The following is a 25,959-nucleotide window of genomic DNA, read 5'->3' as shown; positions in this document are numbered from 1 at the left end:
TATTCTCAGAACAGGTCCTGGTTATGCAAATAGTCTTAAAGTGATACCATATCTACTTCCTCTGTCCATTAGATAAGCTACAGGTCTAAAGAATGTCATTTAATTACACCAGAACTGTAGATTGTTCCAATCAGAGATAGTTTTCTCAGTAATTTTTCTGTCATAAACTATTGCCTACAGTAAAATGAAACAAGACTGATTTTAAAGGTCACAGTAAAATCTGACAACATAAATGTTCTGTATTTATTCTAGCAAAATGAGGATACAGTGTCTGTTAAAAAAAAAGACAAATAGGCTTTACAGAAATGCTTCTTTCTAAAGATTGGGCTACCAGAGCAGTTCAAGTGTAGGTTAATAGTTAAAAGTGCCGATATCCATGCATCCTTAGCAGTGACATGAATTAAAGCAGACTTGATCACTGTTGGGATTATTTCCATATCAAAATGAATGTCTTATTTTAATGGTGGGAAATATACTCAGAAAATTTAAATGTTGTTCAGAAATATAAAGTACATTGCAAAACTCTACATTGGTTGTTTAATGCGCATAAAAAAGGGGAATGTCCATACAGACCGAGAGCTGGTATTTGGTCTGTCTGTTCTGGGTTACTGTAGAAACATTCATAAGTTTCCTTGTTACTTGTTACTGTTGTGCTACTGAATTTAGCAAATAGCCCCAGCGAGAGGAGAACTAAGATGAGTTTTTGTATTTGCAATAATGTCACAATCCACGAGGTGGTGCTATTTAACTAAATATGATTTACCGGATATTCGCGAATGGTACCGGAGAAACCCGAGACGAATCCCGGAAGCTCCGTCGTTTCTGGTCACTGTCAGCCCCGTTGTTGGAGCGATGTGTGGCTGTAGCTGCGGGCACGGCTGCGTTAGAACGGGAGTTTAGCTCAAACGGGACTTCACGATGTGTTCCGACGGCGTTCTCAACGAAAGAAACTGGCGATATTAAGGTATGTCATTCAGCTGTCACTCGGGAGGCTCTCCTTTTGCACTCGTCGGTCGCATACAGTGTTAGCATGCTAGCTTCTGTTAGTGGCTGGTTAGCAAGCAAGATTTACCATCGGGATGCATGTGAAGTGTCAAGCTAGCAAGCTGTGCGTGTGTGTGTGTGTGTGTGTGTGTGTGTGTGTGTGTGTGTGTGTGTGTGTGTGTGTGTGTGTGTGTGTGTGTGTGTGTGTGTGTGTGTGTGTGTGTGTGTGTGTGTGTGTGTGGGGTCAGTCACGACCTTAACGTTACATTTGTTGTTGCAGCAGAGATGTGAAGAAAGCCTCTAATGTTAGTCACACATCCCTTAGGTGCTTCCGTTGGAGATTTGTCTAGTTAAATCAAAGTACTACCTACCGTATCCAAGGTTGGAGAGCCTTTAAACTAATGTATTCGCCTCACACCATTAAATACACGTGAACATGTCACTTAGATTTTAATATAGTAACTACAGGGCGTCAGCATCGGCCAATAAGGTTGATTTGTTGTTTGTTGATTGGTCGATCGTCTGTTTTGTATCAGTAATTGTTGCATATTGGTGTAATACCACTAGTTTGAGGTGGTCAAAACTCTCTAGACAGGATTCACTTTCCATGCCAGAGTTGAGTCATCAGAGAAAAATATGTGACCAACAGACTATTACCAGAAAATGATTGCAATGGCACCACATTGCTATGATAAGCCACCACAACGGGTGTTTCCTGGGAGTAAATAGGGAACGCTTGCACAATCCATTACACAACACACACTCACTCATTGAGTTGGGGAGGAAGCAACCATCGTATAAACTGTGGCAATGTGGTCAAACTGTAAATGTTTATAAACCTGGCTCAAACCTAACACAGTCTATTTCAACAGCCCTGCAATGAATAGTGTCTTCACAAAAATTGAAATGTCACGTTTTTGAAAAGAGGTGTTGATTCAACTGTGATCATTGTAGGCTGTAGCTTGTGATCCTGTTGAACTGCATGGCATTTCAGTGAGAGGAGTTTCTAACATTTGGTCTACACTCTATATAAATTTACAGTTGAAAGAAAAACAAACATAATCTTCACAAATTTAATAGACACTAATACGTTTAACTCAGTGATAATAAACTAATTGAGTAGAGTATTTGTTAACGCGTTTTTATTCCATGGTTAAACACATTTTGTGTGTGTGTTTGTGTGTCTCTTTCAGGGGTCAGCCTACATGCCAGCCTACTTATCTCCTTCATCCTGAATGCTGGTCCAAGAGGTACACACCAAAGCATGTTATTGTGAGGAGAGAACTTATTAGGTAGGTTGCCCCACAGTTTTATCAATTCCCATGACTTTTGTTTCACAGTGCGAGCGTGTAACAAGGGCAAACAAAGAAAAGCAGCTAGCCTTGTATCGTCTGTTCTCTTATGCAAAAGCTGAAAGAGTTGCATTCCTCATTAAGGTTTTCACAAGCAAAAAGGAGGTTTTCCTCAGGAGGTGAATATGGCTGAATATTTTTAGGGCCCTGAAAATAACAGATCATGCATTGTTCTGTATGCAATGATATTGTCCATTAGATTATTCTTGATTTCTTCAGTTGTTTCAACATTCCAACCCAGAGGTCGTTTTATTTTTGGTTCTCACTGTTTTCAGTAGCACTGACATCAGGTTGGCCCTGAAGAGATTTTGAAATGTCATAGTAAAACTTAGCAAATTGAATTCATGTATATTTTTGGCTATTGCTTCATCTAATTTTCTTTGACAGTAGACTCTGGCCCTTGCTATGACTTAGTGTGAGATGCAACAGAGTGACCCTGCAAATTGATCTGAGCAGGATAACTCAGAGGTTACTGCTAGCTGTGTATGCCTGAGAGAAGGGAAGAGAGATAAGGAGGGGGAGAGACAGGGACCAGTGGCTCTTGTGTGTTGTGCCCTCTGACTGGGAAGGGCAGACCGCTGGAGAACCAGCTGGTGTGCTTTTAATGGACCTCCCTTTCATCGACCACAGAAAAATCAATACGCCTTAAACTGACCAATAGTGTCTTCTGCCCCCTTAAGGACAATCCTTTTTTTGTGTTCAAGTGAAAAACGGCAAGATGCTGGTGATGCATTGTAAACAACATTGTTTGCAAATGAATGAACTTGTTAAACCATCTTGAAAGAGACACCCATTGGTAAGCTCATAATGCTCCCACAAATAACATTGCCCACCAATGATAATCATCAGACGGGGCATGATGAGGGTTAAAAAAAGGCAAGACATCTTCTGGTATTGTTAGCGTTTTCCAGTATTTTTCGTCAGCTTCAATGGTACCTTCATTTGGTTTTATGAATATCAGCAATAGACATGGGACGATATGAAAATTTCATAGCATGATTATCCTGGCCAAAATAATTGCGATTCACGATATTATCCCGATAGTTATCAAAATGTGCTTAAAACTCTTAAAGTTGCACTAAAACATCCTGGAATCACTTAACATTTGTTAAGAATAAAAAAATATATTTTTATTAAGCTTCAGTCCTCATCTCAGAAATTCCCATCACTCCCTCTAATAATGGATTGGATTTATATGGCGCTTTTCAAGATACTCAAAGCGCTCTGACAGGGTTCCGGGTTCCATTCATTCACACACAGTCATACCGGTGGTAGTAAACTACGATAGTAGCCACAGCTGCCCTGGGGCAGACTGACGGAAGCGTGGCTGCCATTCAGCGCCTACGGCCCCTCCGACCCCCACCTCAAACATACAGCAGTCATACACATTCACACGAGGCAAGCTGGGTGAAGTGTCTTGCCCAAGGACACAACGACCATGACACAGTGACAAGGGCGGGGGTCGAACCGCCGACCCTCCGAACATTGGCCAACCCGCTCTACCAACTGAGCCACAGTCGCCTCTAGAGGATGGTTGTCCTTTGAGGCGGGGATGTTCTGGTACCAGGGTTGAGTTGACCCATTCATGACCCCTAGAATTTAATTGTAATATTTGATTTGTATTACACATACACAAATGTGCAAAGTCTAGATGCAGATATCGATGTACGTACGGTACATTATAAGTCCTGCAGCATTTGTTTTGTGTTATTTTAGAAAGTGTCTGGGTTTTCAGGGAGCTTTTTCCACTTAGTTTAAATTCTCCCCGTGAAATGTGTGTTTCGTGTCAAATATTGAAATTTGAATTTGGGTTTGTGCAGTGTAGCCTCAGTTAAGCCATTTCAAAGCCAATATTGTAGCACTGGTTTAAAGTCACTGTAGATTTTCTTGGAGAACTTCCATTGGCGTGTCACCAGCCACAACAATCGTTAAACCAACCCAATTTAAGTGCTGCTCTAAGATTACCAGCTTAATCAGCCTCTTACAACTTGCATGTAATAGCTCGGAGGAGGACACTCACTAAATATACATTCTCTCAATCAATTCACATGGAATCACTATGTGGCCTGAACTAGACATCTAGCTGATCTCTCTTTTCCCGGCTGTCAGGAAGACATCTTTACTGGTGTGGGGTTTCAGCTCAGCAGGCCAAACACCTCTCCTCCCCATTGGCTTTGTCATTTTTCAAGCAATTTTGATGACACCCACTGACATGGAAAATGTTCGGATGCAAGCAGATACAAACAGCAGTGTGGTGCTTGGAAGGCTGCCTCATTGGCTAGTCGGCTTAGCTTTGCACCACCCATCTGACTGGAAAAGACTCATTTAATTAAAATACTAAGCAAAAGGAAGCGGTTGTTTGCTTTAATGCATTACATCGGAGTACTAGAACACTGAATCAACAGTGGCAATAAGCCCCTCTAACTAACAACTGCAGTCAATTCTGTGGTTGAATATCAGTCAGATATTTTAGCCAATAATATGTAGACAGTTTTCTCCCAACTGTGCCACTAAGGAATGGAGAGGCTGTACATGTGTGGAAATCAAATTTATAATGCCTTTCAGGTTTGATACAATGACAGACGTCAAAAGTCAGAGAAGAATCTCAACGCTTTGTCAACACATTCTCTCATTCTATTTTATTATTATCTATTATACAGTTAAAAATGTATTTGTGACATGGTAGCATCAGCCACTCAAATTGTATTGTCATGAAGGAAAAGCTTTGAAACTTGGGATTTGAACACTTCTTTGAAACAGACAAAAGTAAAATTCTTTGCTTTGCTAGATAGATGCCAAGTCTCACCTTCTTGTTAGTAAGGCAAATACTGATGATCATTAATCTGGGTCTATCCTACATTCTTAATGAGCAAATGCACATTGTGACATTAGATCTACTGGGCTAAATTAACTGCAGACATATTTATGTGTTTCATTGTTTAAAAGAAGTATCTTGCATGGATCTTTAACCGGAAGAATAAATGATTTTTGTATAATGTGGAACCAAAGAAGAGTTTTAACACTTAAAATGTCACTATTGTTGTATGCTTTGTACTTATTTGAGTAGTGATGGATGAATGCTTTGGATCTTACTTTGGATTATTTTACAGTCATTTCCAATATGAATATTATATACTGCCTTAACTGGTTTACCTTGTCTCAGTGAGTCACAGTTAAGTCGGCCAGCAGGAGGTATCGGGTCTGTAGATTATTATTAGCCCGTATTTCTTACGTTTCTCAGCTGCAGGATCAGTTTCCTAAAGGGAATAGGTTAGCTATTGATTTATCTTTGATTCACGGATGTTCTCCTCTGACATTGACATGCATACAGAGAAGAAAGAAACTCCAATGACTCAGGTATCTTGTGATAACAGCTGCATGGTTCAAAGGGCCCTGTACTTGAAGAGTTGAGTCCAAGGTTAGCTAGCGGTGTGGTTTAAGGATGGTGAGCAAGATGTCTTTGCAGCTCCTGGCCAGATTGATATGAAACATAAAATATACAAGGGTTTTCATGTGATGTTTCCTATTCATTTTGGTGACACTATGACTTTTTCTCTTGCGCTCACCCCAGGACAAAATATTCCCATAGTTTAACTGTGGGCTGTCCCTGATAGGACTCCCAAGGCTGTACACTATTTCATGAATGAAAGGTTCCTGGTTTTCCTCTCCTTCATATCAGTCTCTTTCAGTTTCAAACATTTTTAACTCTCTTTAGAATACTCCTCATTTGTGTATTTTACGAAACATAAATTTGAACAATAATTGTAAATCATGGAAATAAAATAACTACTATAAAATACTGCATGTCTTTTTTATAGTGGCATGTCCGATACAGTAGTCACAAATGTAATCTTGCTTCAAATTTTCCCCCTAGGGCAGGATGCAGTCTTCAAACCACCGACTGCGAGATATGGAGCAGCACCACCCACTGCTGTCGGCAGGTGCTGATGTCGAGACAGGAAGCCTGCCGGCCGGGGTGATGGTCGGAGGTCCCCACACTGGCCACACAGCGGGGACCCGCACACTGTGGTTCATTCAGGACAGCTGTGGGATGGTGTGTGCAGGCATGACCTGGTTCCTGGTGCTATATGCTGAATTTGTGGTGAACTTTGTCATGCTCCTGCCTGGCAAGAACTTCTGGTACTCGCTTCTGAACGGGGCCACCTTCAATTCCCTGGCTGTGCTCGCATTGGCCTCACATATGCGCACCATGTTGACTGACCCGGTAAGGATGTTAAGAAAAATAAGAGTGGGTAAGGTTGCAGAAGGGTAAGAGGAGGAAAGCAGGGTTTGAAAATACATTAGACGTGGAGAAAACCACACTACAATAAAAAATATCCAAGATTTGGAGCTCCTCAAAAATACTACAATATTAATTCTGTAATTAATGGTAAAGCAAATTGAATCATCTCATATAAATACAACTTGATTTGGTGCTTGCAGTCTGAGTCATACTGTAGTAGTTGCCTTGGCAGTGGTTGTTACAGTAGTGAAGCACTGCCATGGTCAAATGGACACTTGTAGTCATCCGCTGATGTAATCTGGGACACTGAACTCATGTGCACTGTGTGAGGGATGCTATGTGGGAAAGCTGTGTAGAGCGACAGAGAGAACCATTTAATTATTGAAAAATGCTTATTCTCCTCAAAGTTGACTTAGTTCCATTTAAATATGCTTTTTAATTCTGTGTATTTTATGAAGCCACACTTTGTTTTACGCTTGGTTACTCTTATAGAGTCGAAAAACAAGTGGCTCAGAGATTATTCTGCACTTTATTACTGATACTTTGTGATTACTTGTGAATTCAGCCATTTGATGCGTCATGGGGGTTGTAGGTCAAATGCTGTTAGTGCTGCTGCTGCTGCTGCAATGTTGACTCATGTTTCCTCAGAGGGACTAGATGTCGGATGGCAGCTCCACATGTTCTTTCTAGCCCAAAAAACGAGCAATCACAATGTAAAAACGCCAAATAGTACACAGATGGTTGTGCAGCAGTATGCTTTAAATGTGTTGTGTTTATTTGTGCATTTCACTTTATGAATCACTAAGGTAATTGCTACATTGCATACGCCCAGACCAAAGAGGTTACTTTACATTCAATCTTACTTGTCGCCCAAAGACGAGCATTAATGGGACAGAATATTTAGAAGTATTTAAAGGATTGTTCAATTACTGCATACACAAAGACACACAGCTTGACTAAATGGCATAATGCAATTTTGGGACATTTGTAACTGACATTATTTGTCATTGTCTGTCTTCCTTAGGGTGCAGTTCCAAAGGGCAATGCAACCAAGGAATACATGGAGAGTTTACAGCTAAAGCCTGGTGAGGTCATCTACAAGTGCCCGAAGTGCTGCAGCATCAAGCCTGAGAGAGCACACCACTGCAGGTCAGTCTAATTGTTTCTGCCACTTTTACACAGAATTAAATAGCGACATTTTTCCCCATGTTGTAGCATCCAAAGTAAGCTTCTGAAAACATCTGTATATGCGCATTTTGTGTAAACAGCAGTATTACTGACATTAGAGTCAGTGAGTCATGCATCATCTTCTCTCTTCTACCTGCAGTATTTGTAAAAGATGCATCCGGAAGATGGATCACCACTGTCCCTGGGTCAATAATTGCGTGGGAGAAAAGAATCAGAGATTCTTTGTACTTTTCACTGTAAGTACAGGGAAGTACCCATGGAGTAGTATGTTTGATTTTCACAAGGGGTGTGGACAGAATATACAATTATAATATAATAAATGTATTATACTGTATATGATAAAATGATTTAAATACATGTCTTCATATAAGACTCGAGGGGCTATTCCCATCACTTGTTGAACATTCTTGATGAAATAACCAGCTGAGGTTCATAGTGATGTAGTGCACCAGACACACAGACACTTGTAGCCATCGCTCAGCAACATCAGCACTGTTTTGTCTTCATATGCTGACTGGATTTTTTAGATGACAGAAACATAAAGCTGTTTTATATGGCTGAGCAGTACAAGGTCATGTGAGAGTAAATGTTTAGTTTTCACATTAACAGAGATACTAAACAACTATATAGCTAGCACCAAAATGAACTAGCCTACATTAACACAGTACATGCAAACCAACCTTGTGGGATAAGAGTGTAATAGCTTCTCTGTAGTTTTTTTTCCGCCTCTCTGTAAACCTTCTCTCATAATCTCACTTCTTGCCCTTTTCATCTTTCTGCAGATGTACATATCTTTGATTAGTGCCCATGCCCTGGGCCTCAGTGGTATGCACTTCTTCACCTGTATTAAAGTCCAGTGGAACGGTAAGGCATCTCTGTGTTGCAGCATCGCCTATGATGCATTTGATTCAAAAAGAGAACCACAGAATCTGAGATGAGTCAGAAATACAGCTATTTATACAAAAGATTGAGACTGCTTAGAGAGATGAAGAGAGACAGCCGTAGCAGAGGGGGAAATGAAAAGAGATTGTTATCCTCTTAGAAAGAACAGCTTCTTTGCACACACAGGTCGCAGCACAATCATCACAGAGCTGCAATTGAGCTTTCCTTGCTCCCTTTTGGGTCTCTCTGTATGAATGAACCAACCACCATGAAATGAAGATACTATTTAATTTTTTGTAATCCAGCCTCTCCTGCCCGCTACAAGATTATATATTTTTCAAGCTAACCAGTATTCAAGGCACACCAGAGCTGATGGCAAACCTTTTTGGGGGGTAAAGATTTAGTTTTCCAGTTTATTTGAATCAGGTAGCAGATTTGGGGAGGATATATTAGAGTTATTGTGTGCACCATACATCCAGTCCTATATTAATTCATGCATTGGTAATTAAGTCAGTGTTTCCTTTGACATTTCAGTTGTGCAATGCAAAATAAAAACTCAACCTTCCTTTCTCTCCTCCTGTGGCCAGAGTGCAGTGACTTCTCTCCAGGGGTATCTGTGCTGCTGCTGATCTTCCTCTGTCTTGAAGCCATCCTCTTCCTCACTTTCACAGCTGTAATGTTTGGTACGCAACTCCACTCCATCTGCAATGATGAGACGGTCAGTATCCGCTGCAGCCTGCAAGCTTTGTTCCTCTCAACAAGTTCTGTGTGTGGGTTCCTAGATCATCTAGGACAGACGTCACATGGGAACCCTAGTCTTGATGAATGCCTTTGGCTCTTCAAGTATATAAAGGCTATTCATTTAATTGAATACCCTTTTCTTCTTTCTCATCTGAGAAAACAAAGAAGCAATGATACATTAAGGTTTTCTCTCAGGTTTGACCCAATGTTAATGTAATTGTGTTTCTTAGCCCGCTAATGAAGCAAAGAAAACACTGACTTAATGAGGAATATTTTATTTATAAAGGGGTTTGATTATCTTGCAGGAGATTGAACGTCTTAAAAATGAGAAGCCTACGTGGGAGCGTCGCATGAGATGGGATGGAATGAGAGCTGTATTTGGGGGTTCGCCCTCATTGCTGTGGTGCAACCCATTCACAGGCCTGCAGCTGCAGCGCCTGTTGCTGTTGACCCACAGTCGCCGTGGCGGCTCTGAGTTCTCTGTCTGAGAGCAGGGCGGACCGATCCAGCAAGATTACTTGTATGCCCTCCTTGGCCAGGGCTAGGATGGACCTCTGCTCCCTGAGGCTGTGCTAAATGTGTGGGAGACAGGCTGCTCCAACGAGGCCCCCAGTCAATCACCACTGAATGTTTGTATTCTCACTCTCACATGCTGATGTAGACCCAACTCCTTGGGTCTGCACGAGTATGCTGAACAACTGGAATATCGTTTCTAACACGAGCAGACGTTTTGGTTTGTTTGTGTGTTTGTAGGCAAAGCATGCAGTATATAACTCAAGTGAGTCTTTTATTCCTTGTGAGCTGTCGAAGGTGCTGTTTGACCTCAACTCATGTACCCTCAGTACACAACTTCAGCAGTTTGTTCTCTTTGCTCTGCACATGAGACTCAAGATTAGTGTTTGGATCAGCAACATATCTTTCATCTTCACTGGAGCCAGACAAGTCGATATAAATGGAGGAAATGCTCAAAACTGGGTTGTTGGACCCAGACAAAGGAATCGCAGTCAAGGACATGAACTACTTACATGGCACTTGAGAGAGAGTCTGGATATGGAGTACAGTGGACATCAGAAATGGAACTGTGCTGCCTTGATTTGCATGTATAACAGCTCAATCAGTCAGCGTCTCTGCCAGGAAATGAGGCTTCCATTATCTTCAAATCAATGAACAGGCTAATATGACACAAGCCTCATTCTTATTCAAGAGGACTGAGTGGCTATTCCTATCAGTTCATCCTCTTTGTCATGTTTTTCCTTCATTTGGCTGGAATTGTTGATTATTTAGGTTACTCAGGCCAGTAGAAATGTATTGTATTTAAAAAAAAAACTGCTGAAGCTTCATTACTTTGCATCACAGTGAAAACTCATCAATAGTTGCCTCACTGAAGATGACTACTGAATCTTCATTCGCATAAAAAAAAATGTTTGTATTAGTTGTGTGTATGTTTCCATAAATGTGCCAGTCCACCACTCCTACATGCTGCTCCACTTCCTATTCTCTAACTCCCTGTGTTTTCATAAAGACGTGGTTCAGGTTAAAACATTTTGGCTGCTGAAATACCGAATGTTATTAAGTTTGAATTATTTTACAAATATATTTTTTTTCTCCATATGTGAAACTGAAGGCTACTTCTGTGTATAGTAGGAATCCATATGAAACAACACTTTGATCAGATTCATAGCATTTAAACTTTGGAAAAACAATATTAACCCTTGAGACGAAGCCAAGTTTCAGACGCCGTAGCTTTGGACGCTCCTGGGCCATTCAGTGGTGAAACATTATGTAAAAAGAACGTCAATGTCTAGCACAACATCCTTTGGCTCTTTGTGAGCTAACTCTGATCTGCAGAGCCAAGCACTATTGTGCAGCCTATAGAATTAAAAAGGGGCTGCTTTGCGTAAAGAGGATGACGTGCCAGACTTATTACACATTGTTTAAAAACTGAACAAAGTCATGGGGCCTTTCCTTTTTCACTCCAGAAATATTCGTCCTATAACATCTAATAGTGGGACAGTTGCATTTACTTTGCCAGTGTTTTTAGAAATCTTATCCATGCCTTTTAAAATCATTCAGTCAAGTGAGTTGATCATCTCGAAAAGATATTGCCATATTTCTGAAACTTTTCGTTTTGTGACAACTTGTCTCATATTTTTACTCTGCATAATCAATGGGCCTGTTTGCACTGGATGAATGTGGATTCAGGATTTACAATCTAGTCCTGACTGATTGGCTGATATTGTCAAAGTATTGTCAAATCTGGATTCTCAAAGTCTCATTTGTGTAGGACAGTATACTGCTGTTTGTTCTCACCTGTGGTTGCCAGGAGAAGGAACTCCACTGTTTACACTAAATTATGTTATCTGCTCCTCAATGGCTTTTCATGTTTTAAGAAACATGCTGTCATTAGAATGTAAGGGACACACCACTGAGAGCTAACTGATCAGGTGTTTTTATAAACGCTGCCCTCTCATTTCTCATTTTCCTCTGCAGGACTGCATCACTTCAGAAACAGCTTTCAGATAAATTGGTGGGAGAAAATTGCATTATTTTTAATTCTATACTTTCTCTATATTCAACATGGTTCACTCAGCCATTCCTGTATTTTAACATGCTCAGTGTCCTGTTTAACTAACTGAGGTGCACATTGAAAAGGAAGAAAGTTCAATCAAATGCACAGCATGTCCATAAAAATGACAGATTAACTATGATTGAACAGATTAAATATGACTCACTAGATAGCAACAGGTAAAGTCATGCTGTTTAATATGGCAGATGCATAAATGTGTTGCTAATCAACTGTTGTTAAAAATAGTTGCAGGTATCGATGGCGAAATTACACCCAGAGCCAATGAGAGGACCAGTCTAATAAACACAAGCTGTTTTTGGAATAGAAGTATGTGTCTCACTAGAAGTGACAGTGGCGAGACTAATACATTGTTAAACTTTCAGTGGTATTTGTAGAAGGTAGCAGAACATCAGCGCTAATTATAGATTGACAAATATTTCTGTGTTAATTGCATATTCAAATTTCATGTTGACTGGTATCATTTGGGTGTTATTATTAATATGTTTCATGACCAAACTGGGATGCTGTAATGATATCTTAAAGGTATAATATGCATACATTTCCAAAAAAGTATAGACTGATAGAAGAGTATGTGCCTGTATTTTCTCTTTTCATCTCATTTTGCTGTGTGCTGGACTCTTCAGGGAGTCAGCAAAGAGGACTTGGACCCCATGTGGGGTTGTAACCCCGAGTCAATAAGCAGGGTGTGTGGCCCGTTCTCATTACTTGGTCAAACACTTTGACCCACGCCGTAGCGTTGCTCACTGGCCTGACACAGACATAAGCACAGTGGGAGCAGGCAGACCACAGCAGGTTGAAGCACGCAAGTTTTTAGGCAATGAAAGTGTGTTGGGACTGTGGTCGTGAAACCATCAGAAAATAATGTGTTATTCTTCTGATTCACAGTTTTGTTCTCACTTAAGATTCATTCACTCTTGCTGGACCACTGCTCGCTTGCTCTCTCGCTCTCTGTCTCTCTCTCTCTGTAATAAACGTGGTGTGTTTACAAACGGCAACTGACAATTTGACTTATACCTTTAAAGTGGGATTCTGTTACAGGGTATGTCATTTTACATTCATGCTCAGCAATAGAATCATTGAATGATGATTTTTAAAGGGTGATATCAATAATTGTATTTTCTCCACCTTCTGCTGTTTGACTTTTAAAATGCAATCAACATGGGGAGAGAATTATTTGACAAATCTGCAAAATTGTGTAAACCGATACAACACTATTCTGTCAAATGTTTTTCTCACACTAGTTTTCAGTTATTAGGGATTTGCACAGAAAATTTTGAATTTTTTTTATTTTATTTTATTTAAAAACATTTTTTTTTATTCTAAACAGAATTACTATTAACTTTGCCATGAACAGTTGAGATTGACTCTCCTAGGAGAATGTTTCCTCAAGAACAAAAGTCCTTCAACTTTATAAATAAAGTATAAAGGTTAATATTAACAATATATAAATGGAATGTTTTATTCTAGTTTTTTTTATTAATGTGTCATAATCTCATGTCATATATTTAATGTCATTCTTTTACATAATAAACTTGATTTAAAAATGAAAATTATGACTTGTAATTGATTGACCATCCTAAAGTAGTACTTTGCTCTACTCCTGCGTTATCTTTGTGGATATGTATCACACGGACAAACCATGCTGCAGATCTGCATAGGGGGAAAAAAGTCAGGGTGGATGGCAGTTATAGTGGGCCAGTTAGGCTGGATGACTTTGGCATAGATGTTGGTTTTATTCTACTTTAAATTGAAATTAGAGAACTGGAAATAGATCCAGTAAAGAAGTGAAATACACAAATGTAAAAGTAACGTTTTATTATTATTATTTTAAGTGTACAGCTATGGTTAAATGGATGCAACAATGTCATAAAAAGTAAATGGATGTATAAACAAAGGCAACACTTTAACAATGGGACATTAAAGTTAAAACATGATGTATGTATGTATTATCACGGAAGCTGAATTGGCTTGAAGTGTCAAGTGAACAAATCTTACTAAAACTAACTAGAAACACTAGAAAAGTATGTTAATGTAGTCGTAAAACTCTTGCCAATTTAGTCCAGTGGGGGCGGTATAATATTTCATAGAAGAAGAAGCTGCTGTTAACGCTAGGTTTTTGTCCCCTGAAAAGGAACTACGAGGAATAACTTTTTTCCTAAACCTTGATATGTCATCTGCTTCAGTTGGCTGAGCATAGTGTTCAATCTAGTTTAGATTCTAATCGTAAAGTTGTATGAGTATATTAAAGTGCCACGCTTTTGAACGATTACACTGGTTACGGCGCCACACAAATGGGGCGAAGCGCTGCCTATAAAACCAAACTCAGGGAATATCACACTATTTTGCCCCGCCTTCCCCGAGAAATGCTTAAACTCCCTCCCGCTTCCGTTGATCGTCTGAATATGGCGGCGAAAGATATTGTGGTCAGCTACAGAGCTGATGTGGAAGCAACTGTTAACCGCTGGATACTGGACTATTATTCATGTCTGGCGTTGCAGTTGTTTAAAAACAAGAACTACGTAGAGTTTTCTAGTATTAGAGATGTACTGAACAGTAAGTAACTCACCTCATGTTTCTTTGCTAATTACTCGCCATGGAGTTGGTATAGCTAGTTTAGCTCATTGTATGTGTGCGACCAACGTTGCCGTTACAGTGACTGGTTTATGTAAGTTACCGCGAGTCATTTGAGTTGTGAATGTTCGTCGCCTACATTTGCAATGTATTGCATATAGTGTTGCCACCATTCGGGTCTGTCTCGTCCCATAACGTCGCATGAAAACAAACTCCAGGAAGTAGCTATGCGTTATATCTATGTTTACACTTTTGACGGGGAAGCGATGGTTAACCAGACGTAACATTTGCAAAACCTCAATTGGTTTTGTTTTTTTAACGTTAGCCCTCGTCCATAGTCATTTATGTTACAAACTATTCTGTAACACATTATAGTAAATCGCCTAAATGCTTATATACCATGTACATGTGACTATTCTCTTAGCACCTTCAATTAACCTTCAATGGATTGAAATGATGACTAGCTTATTCTATTTATTTATTTATTTATTTTTATTCCAGGTTTCATGGTCCGTCCTGTGGAGTTGTCTGATGTCATGCGAGTAAAGATTCTAGTATTGCGGTTTCTGTCCCATATAAATGATGGTGAAGACCTTGGTGAGATAAACCGTTTCAAAGTGAACTTTGTCAGCAAATGTGTATTGCTGTTTTTGTTTGCCACCATAGTACTGTATTATTGCCTTTCCTCAATCAGTAATAGAGTATGCCTCCAGTCCTATTACCATATTGTGACCCAAACACCTCACTGAATATTGCTTTTTCTTTGTCTACAGACCAATCATTTGAATCTGATTCAATGAATCTTGAGTCAATAACTCCTCTGGAATCAGCTTTAATGGTCCTTGAAAATATGAGACGGGAATGCAATATGTTGTTGCCACGGCAGGTTTTCGAGAAAGTATGTACTTCACTTAAAGAGATGGTAAGTGGGTTATTGTTATTTTTCTCACAAAAGTGTGTATGTGTGTTGTGTGTGTGTGTGTGTGTGTGTGTGTGTGTGTGTGTGTGTGTGTGTGTGTGTGTGTGTGTGTGTGTGTGTGTGTGTGTGTGTGTGTGTGTGTGTGTGTATAAAGTGTGTGTGTGTGTGTGTATAAAGTGTGTGTGTGTGTGTGTATAAAGTGTGTGTAAAGTGTGTGTGTGTGTACGGGTGTGTACGTGTGTACGTACACAAGTGCACTTTAAACCTTTCGTCAGATTCTATTTGATTTTTTGAAATGTATTTCCCTAGGTGGTGGTGATGTTCATTAAGAACAATAAGTTTGCCAAAGCAAAAGAAGTGCTGAACAAACACTTTCCCAAACCAATGGTTGGCAATGTGAGTTATTTAACTAAAACACAGTGTTCATTCAATGACTCCCTAATTTCACAGCATTTTTTATCTTGGTTACTGCATTAAACCACTGGTGCATAGTTATAAGTTGTAGTATCAAATGTGAGCAAAAATGTGTATTAAATCTTGAACATGCATGTGACAATATATAACCATAAAATACAATGACAGTGTGACTGTCAATATTGATTCCAGCATATTTGTACTCCACCATTGCACCACTGAATTATTGTTTGTGTATGTGCACACATGACTAGAAAAGCACTTTAGATACTTGTAATACTTGAATGTCTGTGTTCTTGATAGAAAGCTATATTCATGGATCTCATTAAGCGGAAGAATAAAATGCACGAAGTCATCGAGCAAATCGACTTCCATCGGTTCAAGGAGGAGATGTTGGACTTTGGCCTGAGTCTGATCCCATCCAGTGTTCCCTTTCTCCACAAGGTATGTTATGATTAGTGCATGGAAACTTTTAAGCTTGACAGCTGGGATCGGCTCCAGCCCCCCCGCGACCCTGAATACAGGATAAACGGTAGACGATGAATGAATGAACTTTCTTTTTTCAGCTTTCCTTATTTTGAGGTATTTTGAACTGCAAATGGGTATTAGCGATTTTAATATCAAACATTTTGGTTTGAGATGTATTGCCCTTCAAAGCTGATTTGTCATGGGCATACATTTTGTGATTACAACAAAAGGTTCTTGGAAGCAATTGTTAAACAATTGTTGGTCCTCTTAAAATCTTTTCATGTGTCCAAGAATGCCTTGGTAAGCCTAGATAACAACCTGTTGGGTTGTTGGTGTTGGTCTTTAATGTCTTTATACCTACTTTTTGTCTTGGTTTGTCCGTGTGTTACAGGCTGCAACACAGCTTATTGATAAAAGACTTACAGAGCAAGAGGATAAGACAGTTGGACCTGATGAGCAAGACGAAACAGTCCCATCATCTAGTCCACAAATACACACCATCCAGTTTGTACCATGGTAGGCTCTGCTTCCCTCCCTCTGTTCATTAAACAATGTCATCATCAGTACTTTTGAAATTGCCAAAAAGGTATGGTCTCTTTGAAGTCATATCACATCATACACTCTACCCCACTCGTCTTTGGACTGCATAACAGCAGTGGGAAAATGAATATGTTTCAGTTTGGTAATCTGACACACAGCTTACCAGTGTGTTCCATGTCTGTGGATCTCATCCTTACTGCCTCTTTCTGCTGTGAGCCAGAAGATCCCCCTTACCAGTTTACTAATACCCACCATTAGGAGCCATACTAACCACATTTCGAACCCATTTAACCATAAAGTATTACTTTACTGACCGTAACCAAGCACAGCATGTGGTTTAAAACCATGCATCGGTACTTTGTTACAACTGTGGTGATATTTTTAGGGCTATAGACTAGAATGTTTCCTGTACAGTTTTATGGGAACCTTTCCTATTCTAAGCTAATGCGTTGACTGGAGACACTTCTTAAACCCCTTTTCCACATATTTTTCTTGCCTTTGTCTTATCTGCCAGTAAACATACAATCATAACGAGGACCAGACTGGAGGCAGCCTACAAGGCTTTGTGTGCAGGTTCAGAAGAGAGAACATTTGCTCGGCTGGCGGAAGAGTTGGAGGGAGAGGAGCTGGCAAGAAAAGAAGATATTTCACTGCACCTCTCACCTACTCCCAAGAAGTGCACCATTCAAGACTCTGAACAGGACAGGCTATTTCAGAGGGACTCGGGCAGCCCAATTGAGGCTTCCCCAGCAGACCAACCACTACAAACAGATGCTGTTTCTCAAACACAGGCAGGGGGGCTCCGAAAAACACCCTCGGTGCTTAGGAACAGGCACCTCATCACTGTGGCACGACTGGTGGTCGAGCCAGACAGCCAGGGGAGCTCACAGTGCACAGCATCTTCACAGGAACTGGAGTCTAATGTCAGAACAGAAGAGCCACCGCAGTCACCAGCTATAGCCAATCAAATAGACTCGCCGAGCTTAGAAACGGACGATGAGATTGCTGTACCCATGCGGAAGCGCACCAAAAAAAGTTGCCGCAGGTAAGGTACTTTTTTTTTTTTAACTTACACTTGGGCTTAGAAGTCACTACGAGGTGATCCCATAATCGTTCAGTAATTTTACAGTATTAGTATTAGTAAATACAGTTACAGGTAGAGATGCACCGATCCAGTTTTTTCCAATCCGATACCGATACCTGGGCTGAGCATATCGGCCGATACCTGATACCGATCCGATACTACTGTTGAATGAATGAACCGTATACCTTGCCATGTGAGTGAAGGCATCAGGCTTGACATAAACATTTAGCCTTGTTAAAAAAGGTAACAAATTAACACAGATATAAATGTACTTAATATTATTTACTAACAAATAAGTGTACATTAGCAGCAAAAATAAATAAATAACACTTGTAACCATGTAAAGTGCACTGCAAACAGTTATTTTAAAATGTAATATAAAATATAGCAGCTGCCTGAAACCCAACAAACAATGGCTTAATGAACCTTGCTTGCGCTTGCTCCATGTTGCTCTGTGTTTGCTCATCACTAGCTGCTGTGCGTGATGACATAACCAGCGTTGCAAACATAGAATTGAAGTGACTAGATCGCTGTAACTGTATTGCTGTGTATGATATTAATAAAAATGAAATGACTGGATCAGAATGCTGGATCGGCCTCATTCATCCGATATCCAATCCAGCTAATTAGTCAATATCGGAGCCAATATCCGATCCGGGTATCGGATCGGTGCATCTCTAGTTACAGGTATTCATTACAACTGTTAAATTTGTGGTCATTAATTTCACACAAGAAATGGTCGTTAAACAGGCAAATAAATAAATGTTGCTCAGTACGTTTTCACTGTCCGAAGGTGCTCCATATCTGTCGCATAGGCCTGTTACTGTTGAGCCTCATAATTAGTCTTTATTAGACCAGTGGACTAAATAATAATTATCATTAATTTTACAGGGACTATTCAGAAATGTTTGAAAAAACACCAATTCAAGTCATGACTGTTGGATCACTTCTGACTATTAACATTACATTGATTTTATGTACTATATTATTAAAAAATATATTCCAAGTACAAATGGCAAAACCTTTTAAAATGCAACATTCTGATGATAAACACAATGCATCTCCATGGATTTTTTTTTTTTTTTTTAAACCTGTCCTTGTATGGCATATTTCATTATGATTAGGCTGCTTTTGGTTATATCTAGGTGAGTATGGCACTGAAATTGCTTGTTTTGTCATGCAGAGCCGTAACTCGTTTGGCAGAGTTGTCAGACAGTGAGAAGGACCTTCCTGACTCTGTGACCAACATGGACATTTGTGTGGGAAAACGCCATGACCAATCCAACAGTTCACTCAGGTAAACCCAAATGAACAGTATCACTTCAGATGAGTTATTACAATGTTGTACTGTTGGGTCATGTTGGTGAGAACACTGAACTTAAGTCAGACAGGAGATCGATTAATAGCATGGTCTCTACTGGGTACTTATGGGTCCTTTTTATTAGCCTTTTTCAACCACAGAGATCTTTTCAAAAACACAGAAATGGTTACAAAAAAGTATAGTCTGGCAACCTGTCCAGAGTGTACCCTACCTTCACCCCATGGTCAGCTGGGATTGGGATCAAATGTGCAAATGTGATTTGCTGACACAAAACCTTGATATTAGTTTAGGCTAAGTGTCCACTTCATGGTTGATATTTAGGTAAGACTTTACATTAAGTAGACACTCATCAGCATTACTTGATGCTTAACTAATGCCCAGTTCATCCTGAGTTAATGTAGAACTCATGTAAGACTAATGGAGGACTCGGACATGAATGAATGGTTACTTCATCAGTAACTACGGTAATCAAATCCAATCCACTTTATTTATAGAGTGCATTTAAAAACGATAAAGTTGACCAAAGTGCTGTACAAGTCGAACAACAAATCACAGAGATCAAAAGCAGACATTCACAGTATGTCACATAAAAAGTCTCTCAAGCTATGTCAAAAGCCAAAGAAAATAAATGTGTTTTGAGGCGTGATTTAAACACCTGCAGAGTGGGGGCCTGTCTAACATGCAGAGGCAGCTCGTTCCAGAGTTTTAGGGCTGTCACTGCGAAGGCCTGGGCTGCGTTTCAATAACAGTTTGAGTCGCCCTCGCTCACTTGCCCTAAGCACTTGCCCTCGGGGGAATCCCTGCCGCCATCTTAAGGGCTGTTCCATTTCCCTGAACAGCTGAAGTGAACTCCGTGAGATCGACCCTTGAGGGCTGAGTGATCGGGTGAACAACGATGGCCACTTCAGAGCTGTATATCACCCACAATGCATTGCAGTGGTGCACGAAAAATATGTCCATGCGGTGGCGATAATGAACCTCAAACACCATTGTCTGCTGTCTATTCACCACCAAGGAAGAAGAAGAAAGTAGAAAATGAATTAAATTTAATTCATTTTCTTAAATTGTGCAATTAGACTGTCTGTTGCAGAGTTATGGCAGAGCCCAACGTTTACAAGTGTAAGTATATAAGCAGCCGTATTGCCATCAAGCGTAGAATACGTCTTTGTCTCAATGAAATTAGTTTCTGCATATTTTGTGTAATTTGGAATAGGCAGTATAGCGCTACTCCAACAACGTGTGGTTGATCCATGATTGTCTGGGCTGTTAGTGAACGAGGGCAGGTGTGTTCCATTTACCTCTTTCACTCCCCCTCCGCCCACTTTCCCTCCGCCCTCCAAGTGGCCTCCGTGTGACGTCATAGCAAGGGCTGAGGGCAAGTGAGCGAGGGCGACTCAAACTGTTTTTGAAACGCAGCCCTGGTCTCCCCTAAGCTTCAGCCTGGCTTAGGAACAGTCAGGAGGAGCTGATCACAGGACCTGAGGGACCTTGAAGGAACATGAGGTTCCAGCAGGTCCGAGAGGTAGAACGGTGCCAAGCCATTCAGGCCCTTAAAAGCAAACAGTGGAATCTTAAAATCAATCCTAAAACGCACAGGAAGCCAGTGGAGGGAAGCCAGTACTGGGGAAAATTGAATCTCAATTACAAGTACCCGTTAGCAGACAAGCAGCAGCGTTCTGGACTGCAAGCGAGAGAGGGAGGCCCAACTGACATCAACATACAAGGCATTACAATAATCAAGACGAGAAGTCATAAAACCATGAATAACATTTTCAAAAACACTTAAGAGATTTAAAAAAAAAAGTTGTGACCTTGGACAGCCTCCTAAGCTGGAAACTCTTTCCCATGATTTTCACCCTTAGATTGGTGACAGTTGGCCTCACAAAAAGTTCAAGGCGGCCCAAATCACCAGGAGGAGACACATTATTGGGACCAAACCCCAGAACTTCGGTTTTACTGTCATTAAAATTTAGAAAGTTTTAGGCGAGCCATACTTTGACATCTTCAATGCATGCTAACAAAGATTATTTTGTTTAAAAGGCACATAGATTTGACTGTAATTTGCGTAACAGTGGAAGGAGATGCCATGTTTTCTAAGTATAAATCCTAGGGGGAGAAAATACAGCATAAATAAAATTGGCCCAAGAATTGAGCCCTGGGGCTGACACAAAAGCTTCTCTCTGACAGGTACGACCTAAAAAACTCCAGAGCTGAACCTTTAATGACAACCCAGTGCTCCAGGCGGGAGAGAAGAATATTGTGTGGATATCAATATTCTTCTCTCCCGCCTGTGTTGAAAGCAGCAGTGAGATCTAACAGTACAAGAACAAGAGAGTCACCAGAGTCAGTGGTCAAAAAGATCATTAACAACTTTTAACTAATCAAAAGTCTTAATTACAGGCAGAGTCATTCATGAGAATCTATAACCTAAGTCATACTTCATATATTAACTCAGACATGTTTCTTAAAATGTATTCATACTATGACTTAATTCATGAATTACCATAACTGAAAACTAATGTCAGCAAACTCCATTCCAGAGTACTATTTGGACTTTTATCTCTTTAGTACTACTTTTGGGATAGGAACATTTCTGCAGGATTCTTTGCAGTCCAGGATTCAAAGCCAGGAGACAGACATGTGACCAAGTAGCTTTCGCTTCCAGTATTAGTGACAGATGTAAATTGCTCAGGTTCTGATGCATGTGTATTTGTTTGCAGTCCAAATATCATGATATATTCACTGTGCAACTTTCCCCACGTTAATCAAGCATACATGTTTGTGTGGCCTTTCAGGTGGTATCAAAATATATAACCACAACCAGAAGTTACTTAATTAATTATGTGTCCTGCTTAGTAAAGTCACAACACTATGATATATTTACAGATCATTACCTAATGATTAACTAAGACGGGTGAAGAGCATGATTTCACTTTAATATTGTAGGATGGAAAACCATGTAAATTAATGTTATTTAAGTGTCATGTGCCCCACTAAGTAAAGTCACAACATTAGGGCTGCAACTAACGACTATTAAAACCAGTCATCGATTATTGAAAAGATTAGTCGGATAATAAATCACAAAATACTCAGTGGCTCTCTTTAGCTACCAGCTTTTCAATTTACCTTGAGGTTGTTTTGGGCATGTGCTAACTAACAATAAAAACAATAAAATACTTGATTCAAAGTATTTATTTTAATAAACATTGCTGCTGTTTAGGATACTACTACAAAAGATCGTTGATCAGCATGTTTAGTGAGTTGTGAGTTGCTTGCTGCGAAGTCCACGTCTGCTTCCTTTGCAGAAAACCATCTAAGGATCCTTTACTCTTCTTAGGAGAGTGCATATATTTGATTTAAAAAAAAAAAAAAAACCAGTGTGAGACAAGTGTTAACATTACTCCTTTTAAACGTTAATATGCCAAGGATGCAAAACAATCTAAACATTGAAAAGAGATGCATACTTGACTTTTAACATGAACTTGTAGGTGAGGGACTGAACATGTTGGTTTCTGCTGGCAGTAATGCACCAAGTAAACAACTGAAAAAGAGTACTGCTTGGTTGTAACGTTGGACTGTGATGTCCAGGAGTATCGCTTTTTTCTTTAGCACGACAATAACACATTCATGTTAAAAGCCAAGAAAACTCCATCTACCTATAGTTAACTAGTTAACCAACAAGCTAAATATCTTTCCAAGTCCTGTCTGCATTGTCCAGAACTCTAACATGCCTCCTCTTCAAATGCTTGTGGGTTACCGACGTGCTCCTGTGATACTGAGCTCGGCTTTACACATCTTTCACATGACTTTGTTCCTTGGTGCGTCCACAGTGAAACGTACGTAGCCCTATTAGCCACAGCCTATCGTATTTAGCTGCCGTCACTACGCACATGCGACTCCCAGAAGAGATAGGAAAAAACCCGAGATGTATCACTCCTTATAAAAAAAGAATGTTGTCCAGCTCCACAGTGGGAAAAGGCCTGTGATGACTTACCGACAATTAAATTTGGTGGTGACTAATTTCGTCATCGATTTTGTCGACATCACTAATCGTTGCAGCCCTACTGTCTGAAAGAGAAATCACGCTCGTACCCTGTCTTCGTTAATCATTAGGTAATGATTTGCAAAAATATCATAATGTTGCTGCATCGATTAGTCAGGTTGTCTACAAAAATCAATACAGATACCAGATTCATATAGTACTGTGGAATGGAGGTTGCTGACATATGGGACTTTAAATTCACGGTTTTCAGTTATGGTAATTCATAGTATGAATACATTTTAAGAAACATGTCTGAGTTAATATATGAAGTATGACTTAGTTTATAGATTCTCATGAAGGACTCCATCTGACTTTTCTAAGACTGACTTTTGATTAGTTACTGATGGAGGAACCATTCATTCATGGTTGAGTCTGACATGAGACTTATGAGTTCTACATTAAGTCAGGATGACCTGGGCATTAGTTAAGCATCAATTAATACTGATGAGTGTCTACTTAATGTAAAGTCTTACTGATATTTATGTAACATTTCATATGAGTCACAATGTGATTTGATTGAAGCATGATATGCATGAATAGTTTTATTACTAGTTACTTAGCATCAGATGGACACAAGCTTCTGAGTTTCAGTATTTCTCTATTTCTCTATCTCTAACCAAACGTTTCAGGAATCTCTGCATTTAAAAAAAGCCATCTGAAATGGACAATATAATAAGAGATTATCTTATCTGAAGTTTATGGTTAAAAATGGCCTCCAATTTAAGCGGATGTGAGTTTTGTCACTGTAAGGTAAATTTATACTATGTAAGTTAAAGCATCCACTCTTGTTTTAGTTGGCTAGTTAGTTATAGTTTAACTTTTATTATGTTCTCTAAATACTCTTAACGTCTTGAAAAGTACAAATTGTGCAATAAATAATTTTAGTCAAAACGGATTGCCTCTCACAACTCTCATTATGCAGTCACTCCACTAAGTCAGACCAGCAGTCATCGGATAGTGAGGAAGACCCACAAGAGTCACCGGCTTCCTGCAAAACCCCAGTGGGGAAACTTCGTAAACGACTGGCCAACGATCTTCTCAGCAAGCAAGTCCAAATACAACATTCTCGTGATGTCACTTTGTTGGTTGAACGAGTCGCAACATTTGATAAATGGATGTATTTATGCAGAGTTCCAGCAGCGGATGATTCTTCATTGGACAGCTCCATGGAACTGTTCCCTCCTCACGCTGTCCCACAAACGAGCTCTACTCCTCAAAAGGACTTAACTGCTAAGTGGTTAGTAAAGATTACACCAACAGCTTGACTCACCTATTGTGAAGAAATTCAAGCAAAATATGCAACAATAAAAAGTATTTAAAAGTTCACTGGTAGATAATTCAGTGTGCCTTTGGGTGTCTAAAATGGACACCTTCCCAATGAGCAATTTTATGTCTAAAATAAGTTGAATTGATGTATATTAGATGCCTATTTGTAGATGTCTAGTTTTTAAAGTTAGTAGCTGTTAAGTTTTAGCCTTGACTTTGTTTCAATGTCTCTTCAATGTTTATGCATTTTGATGTTTTTAAAATATGGTCTAAGTCCCTGCTATACGCAACTCTTGGTCTATATGAATGCTAAGGCACAGAAATGTTGAAAAGGCATCGAGTGCTCAGTGGGTTTAGATGACTTAATAAACCATTAACTGAAAAGAGATGAACTAATTTAAGGAAGTTTCATACAAGGTTCACTACAAACACAGCACAAATTATTGAAGATGTAGCGGTTATTTGTTTTTCACAGCTGTTTATTAATTGGCATCATGAATCAGGTTGAAAGAAACTCTGCTCTTAACAGGAAACACCTTATCCATACGGCGAAGGAGTCTAAACTAATATGGAACGATGAAGAGTCAGAATTTGCCTCCAGAAAGAATTCCGGTAATATCCATTTCTACTTAATCCCATGTAAATGTAGTTGTGAACCTCTTGTTCATGCAGTAATATAGCTTTGTTTTCCCCAAAGGGTTGAACAATGAGAGTACCATTTCAAATTCAGGCCACAGAAAGAGGGTATGCATAATGACTTTATTTTTTTACCCCATGATAACATGGATTTGGTTGCTGCTTGTGTTAAAAAATGTTGTTCACTTCCATCAGAAGTCTGATTGTTTCAGTAGCTGAGGCAGTACGCAAGTAGACTTATCAGTATGATACAAAGATGACCAACCTCATGTCCCTGTTGTGTTGCAGGTGTGGACCGCAATTGAGACAATGAAGCTGAAAGAAGGGGTCAAAAAATTTGGAGAGGGCAACTGGAGTAAGATAAAATCACATTACTCCTTCAACAATCGAACAAATGTCAACCTTAAGGACCGATGGAGAACAATGAAGAAATTGAACATGGCCTGAGTAGTCTAGGACAAATTCAAGTGGATGACATTAAACTATGAATGGTTTCCACATCCATAAGCTCCTGGTTCCTAATAGGAAATCATTTTGAGAGGGATGAGTTGATATTCTTGTTCAGCTAATTTTTTGTTCTATTGTTTCAGTATTCATCATGTTTGAATATCTTGTACATTTTATTTTCCTGACAGCTTCTAGTTAAATGCATTTTCATAGTTGAATTTGTAAGATTAGTTATTAAAAAGACCTGAAGTGGTGTCTGGATATGTATGTTTCA

At 39.6% G+C, this 25,959-nt stretch overlaps 2 protein-coding genes across 3 annotated transcripts; both read left to right on the top strand.

Moving 5' to 3' along the window:
* The first annotated feature begins 826 nt into the window (after positions 1–826).
* On the top strand, positions 827–13,514 carry zdhhc7 (zDHHC palmitoyltransferase 7). 2 transcript variants are annotated; one of them, XM_084007963.1, is made up of 8 exons: positions 827–964; positions 2,178–2,234; positions 6,211–6,561; positions 7,604–7,728; positions 7,907–8,003; positions 8,550–8,631; positions 9,237–9,367; positions 9,696–13,514. In XM_084007963.1, the coding sequence occupies exons 2-8, from the start codon at positions 2,220–2,222 to the stop codon at positions 9,876–9,878; spliced, it is 984 nt and encodes a 327-aa protein (XP_083864089.1). In that variant the 5' UTR covers positions 827–964; positions 2,178–2,219; the 3' UTR covers positions 9,879–13,514. The 2 variants fall into 2 exon arrangements, with proteins under 2 accessions (XP_083864089.1, XP_083864090.1); XM_084007964.1 differs by having other exon boundaries at positions 856–964; positions 2,178–2,276.
* An 865-nt stretch (positions 13,515–14,379) lies between these two features.
* terfa (telomeric repeat binding factor a) lies at positions 14,380–25,946 on the top strand (the record flags this gene model as incomplete). Its single annotated transcript, XM_084005052.1, has 13 exons — positions 14,380–14,530; positions 15,050–15,145; positions 15,322–15,470; positions 15,777–15,863; positions 16,185–16,325; positions 16,741–16,865; positions 17,404–17,934; positions 19,157–19,270; positions 24,259–24,381; positions 24,466–24,573; positions 25,132–25,214; positions 25,300–25,346; positions 25,527–25,946. 13 exons carry the CDS (start codon positions 14,380–14,382, stop codon positions 25,683–25,685), a joined length of 1,914 nt encoding a protein of 637 aa, XP_083861178.1. The 3' UTR covers positions 25,686–25,946.
* Between the last annotated feature and the right edge of the window lie 13 nt (positions 25,947–25,959).

This window comes from Eutrigla gurnardus (genome assembly GCF_963514095.1).
Source record: "Eutrigla gurnardus genome assembly, chromosome: 1".
NCBI lineage: Eukaryota > Metazoa > Chordata > Actinopteri > Perciformes > Triglidae > Eutrigla > Eutrigla gurnardus.
Note: the sequence above shows the minus strand (reverse complement) of the source record. Positions and strands in the feature narration are given on the sequence as shown.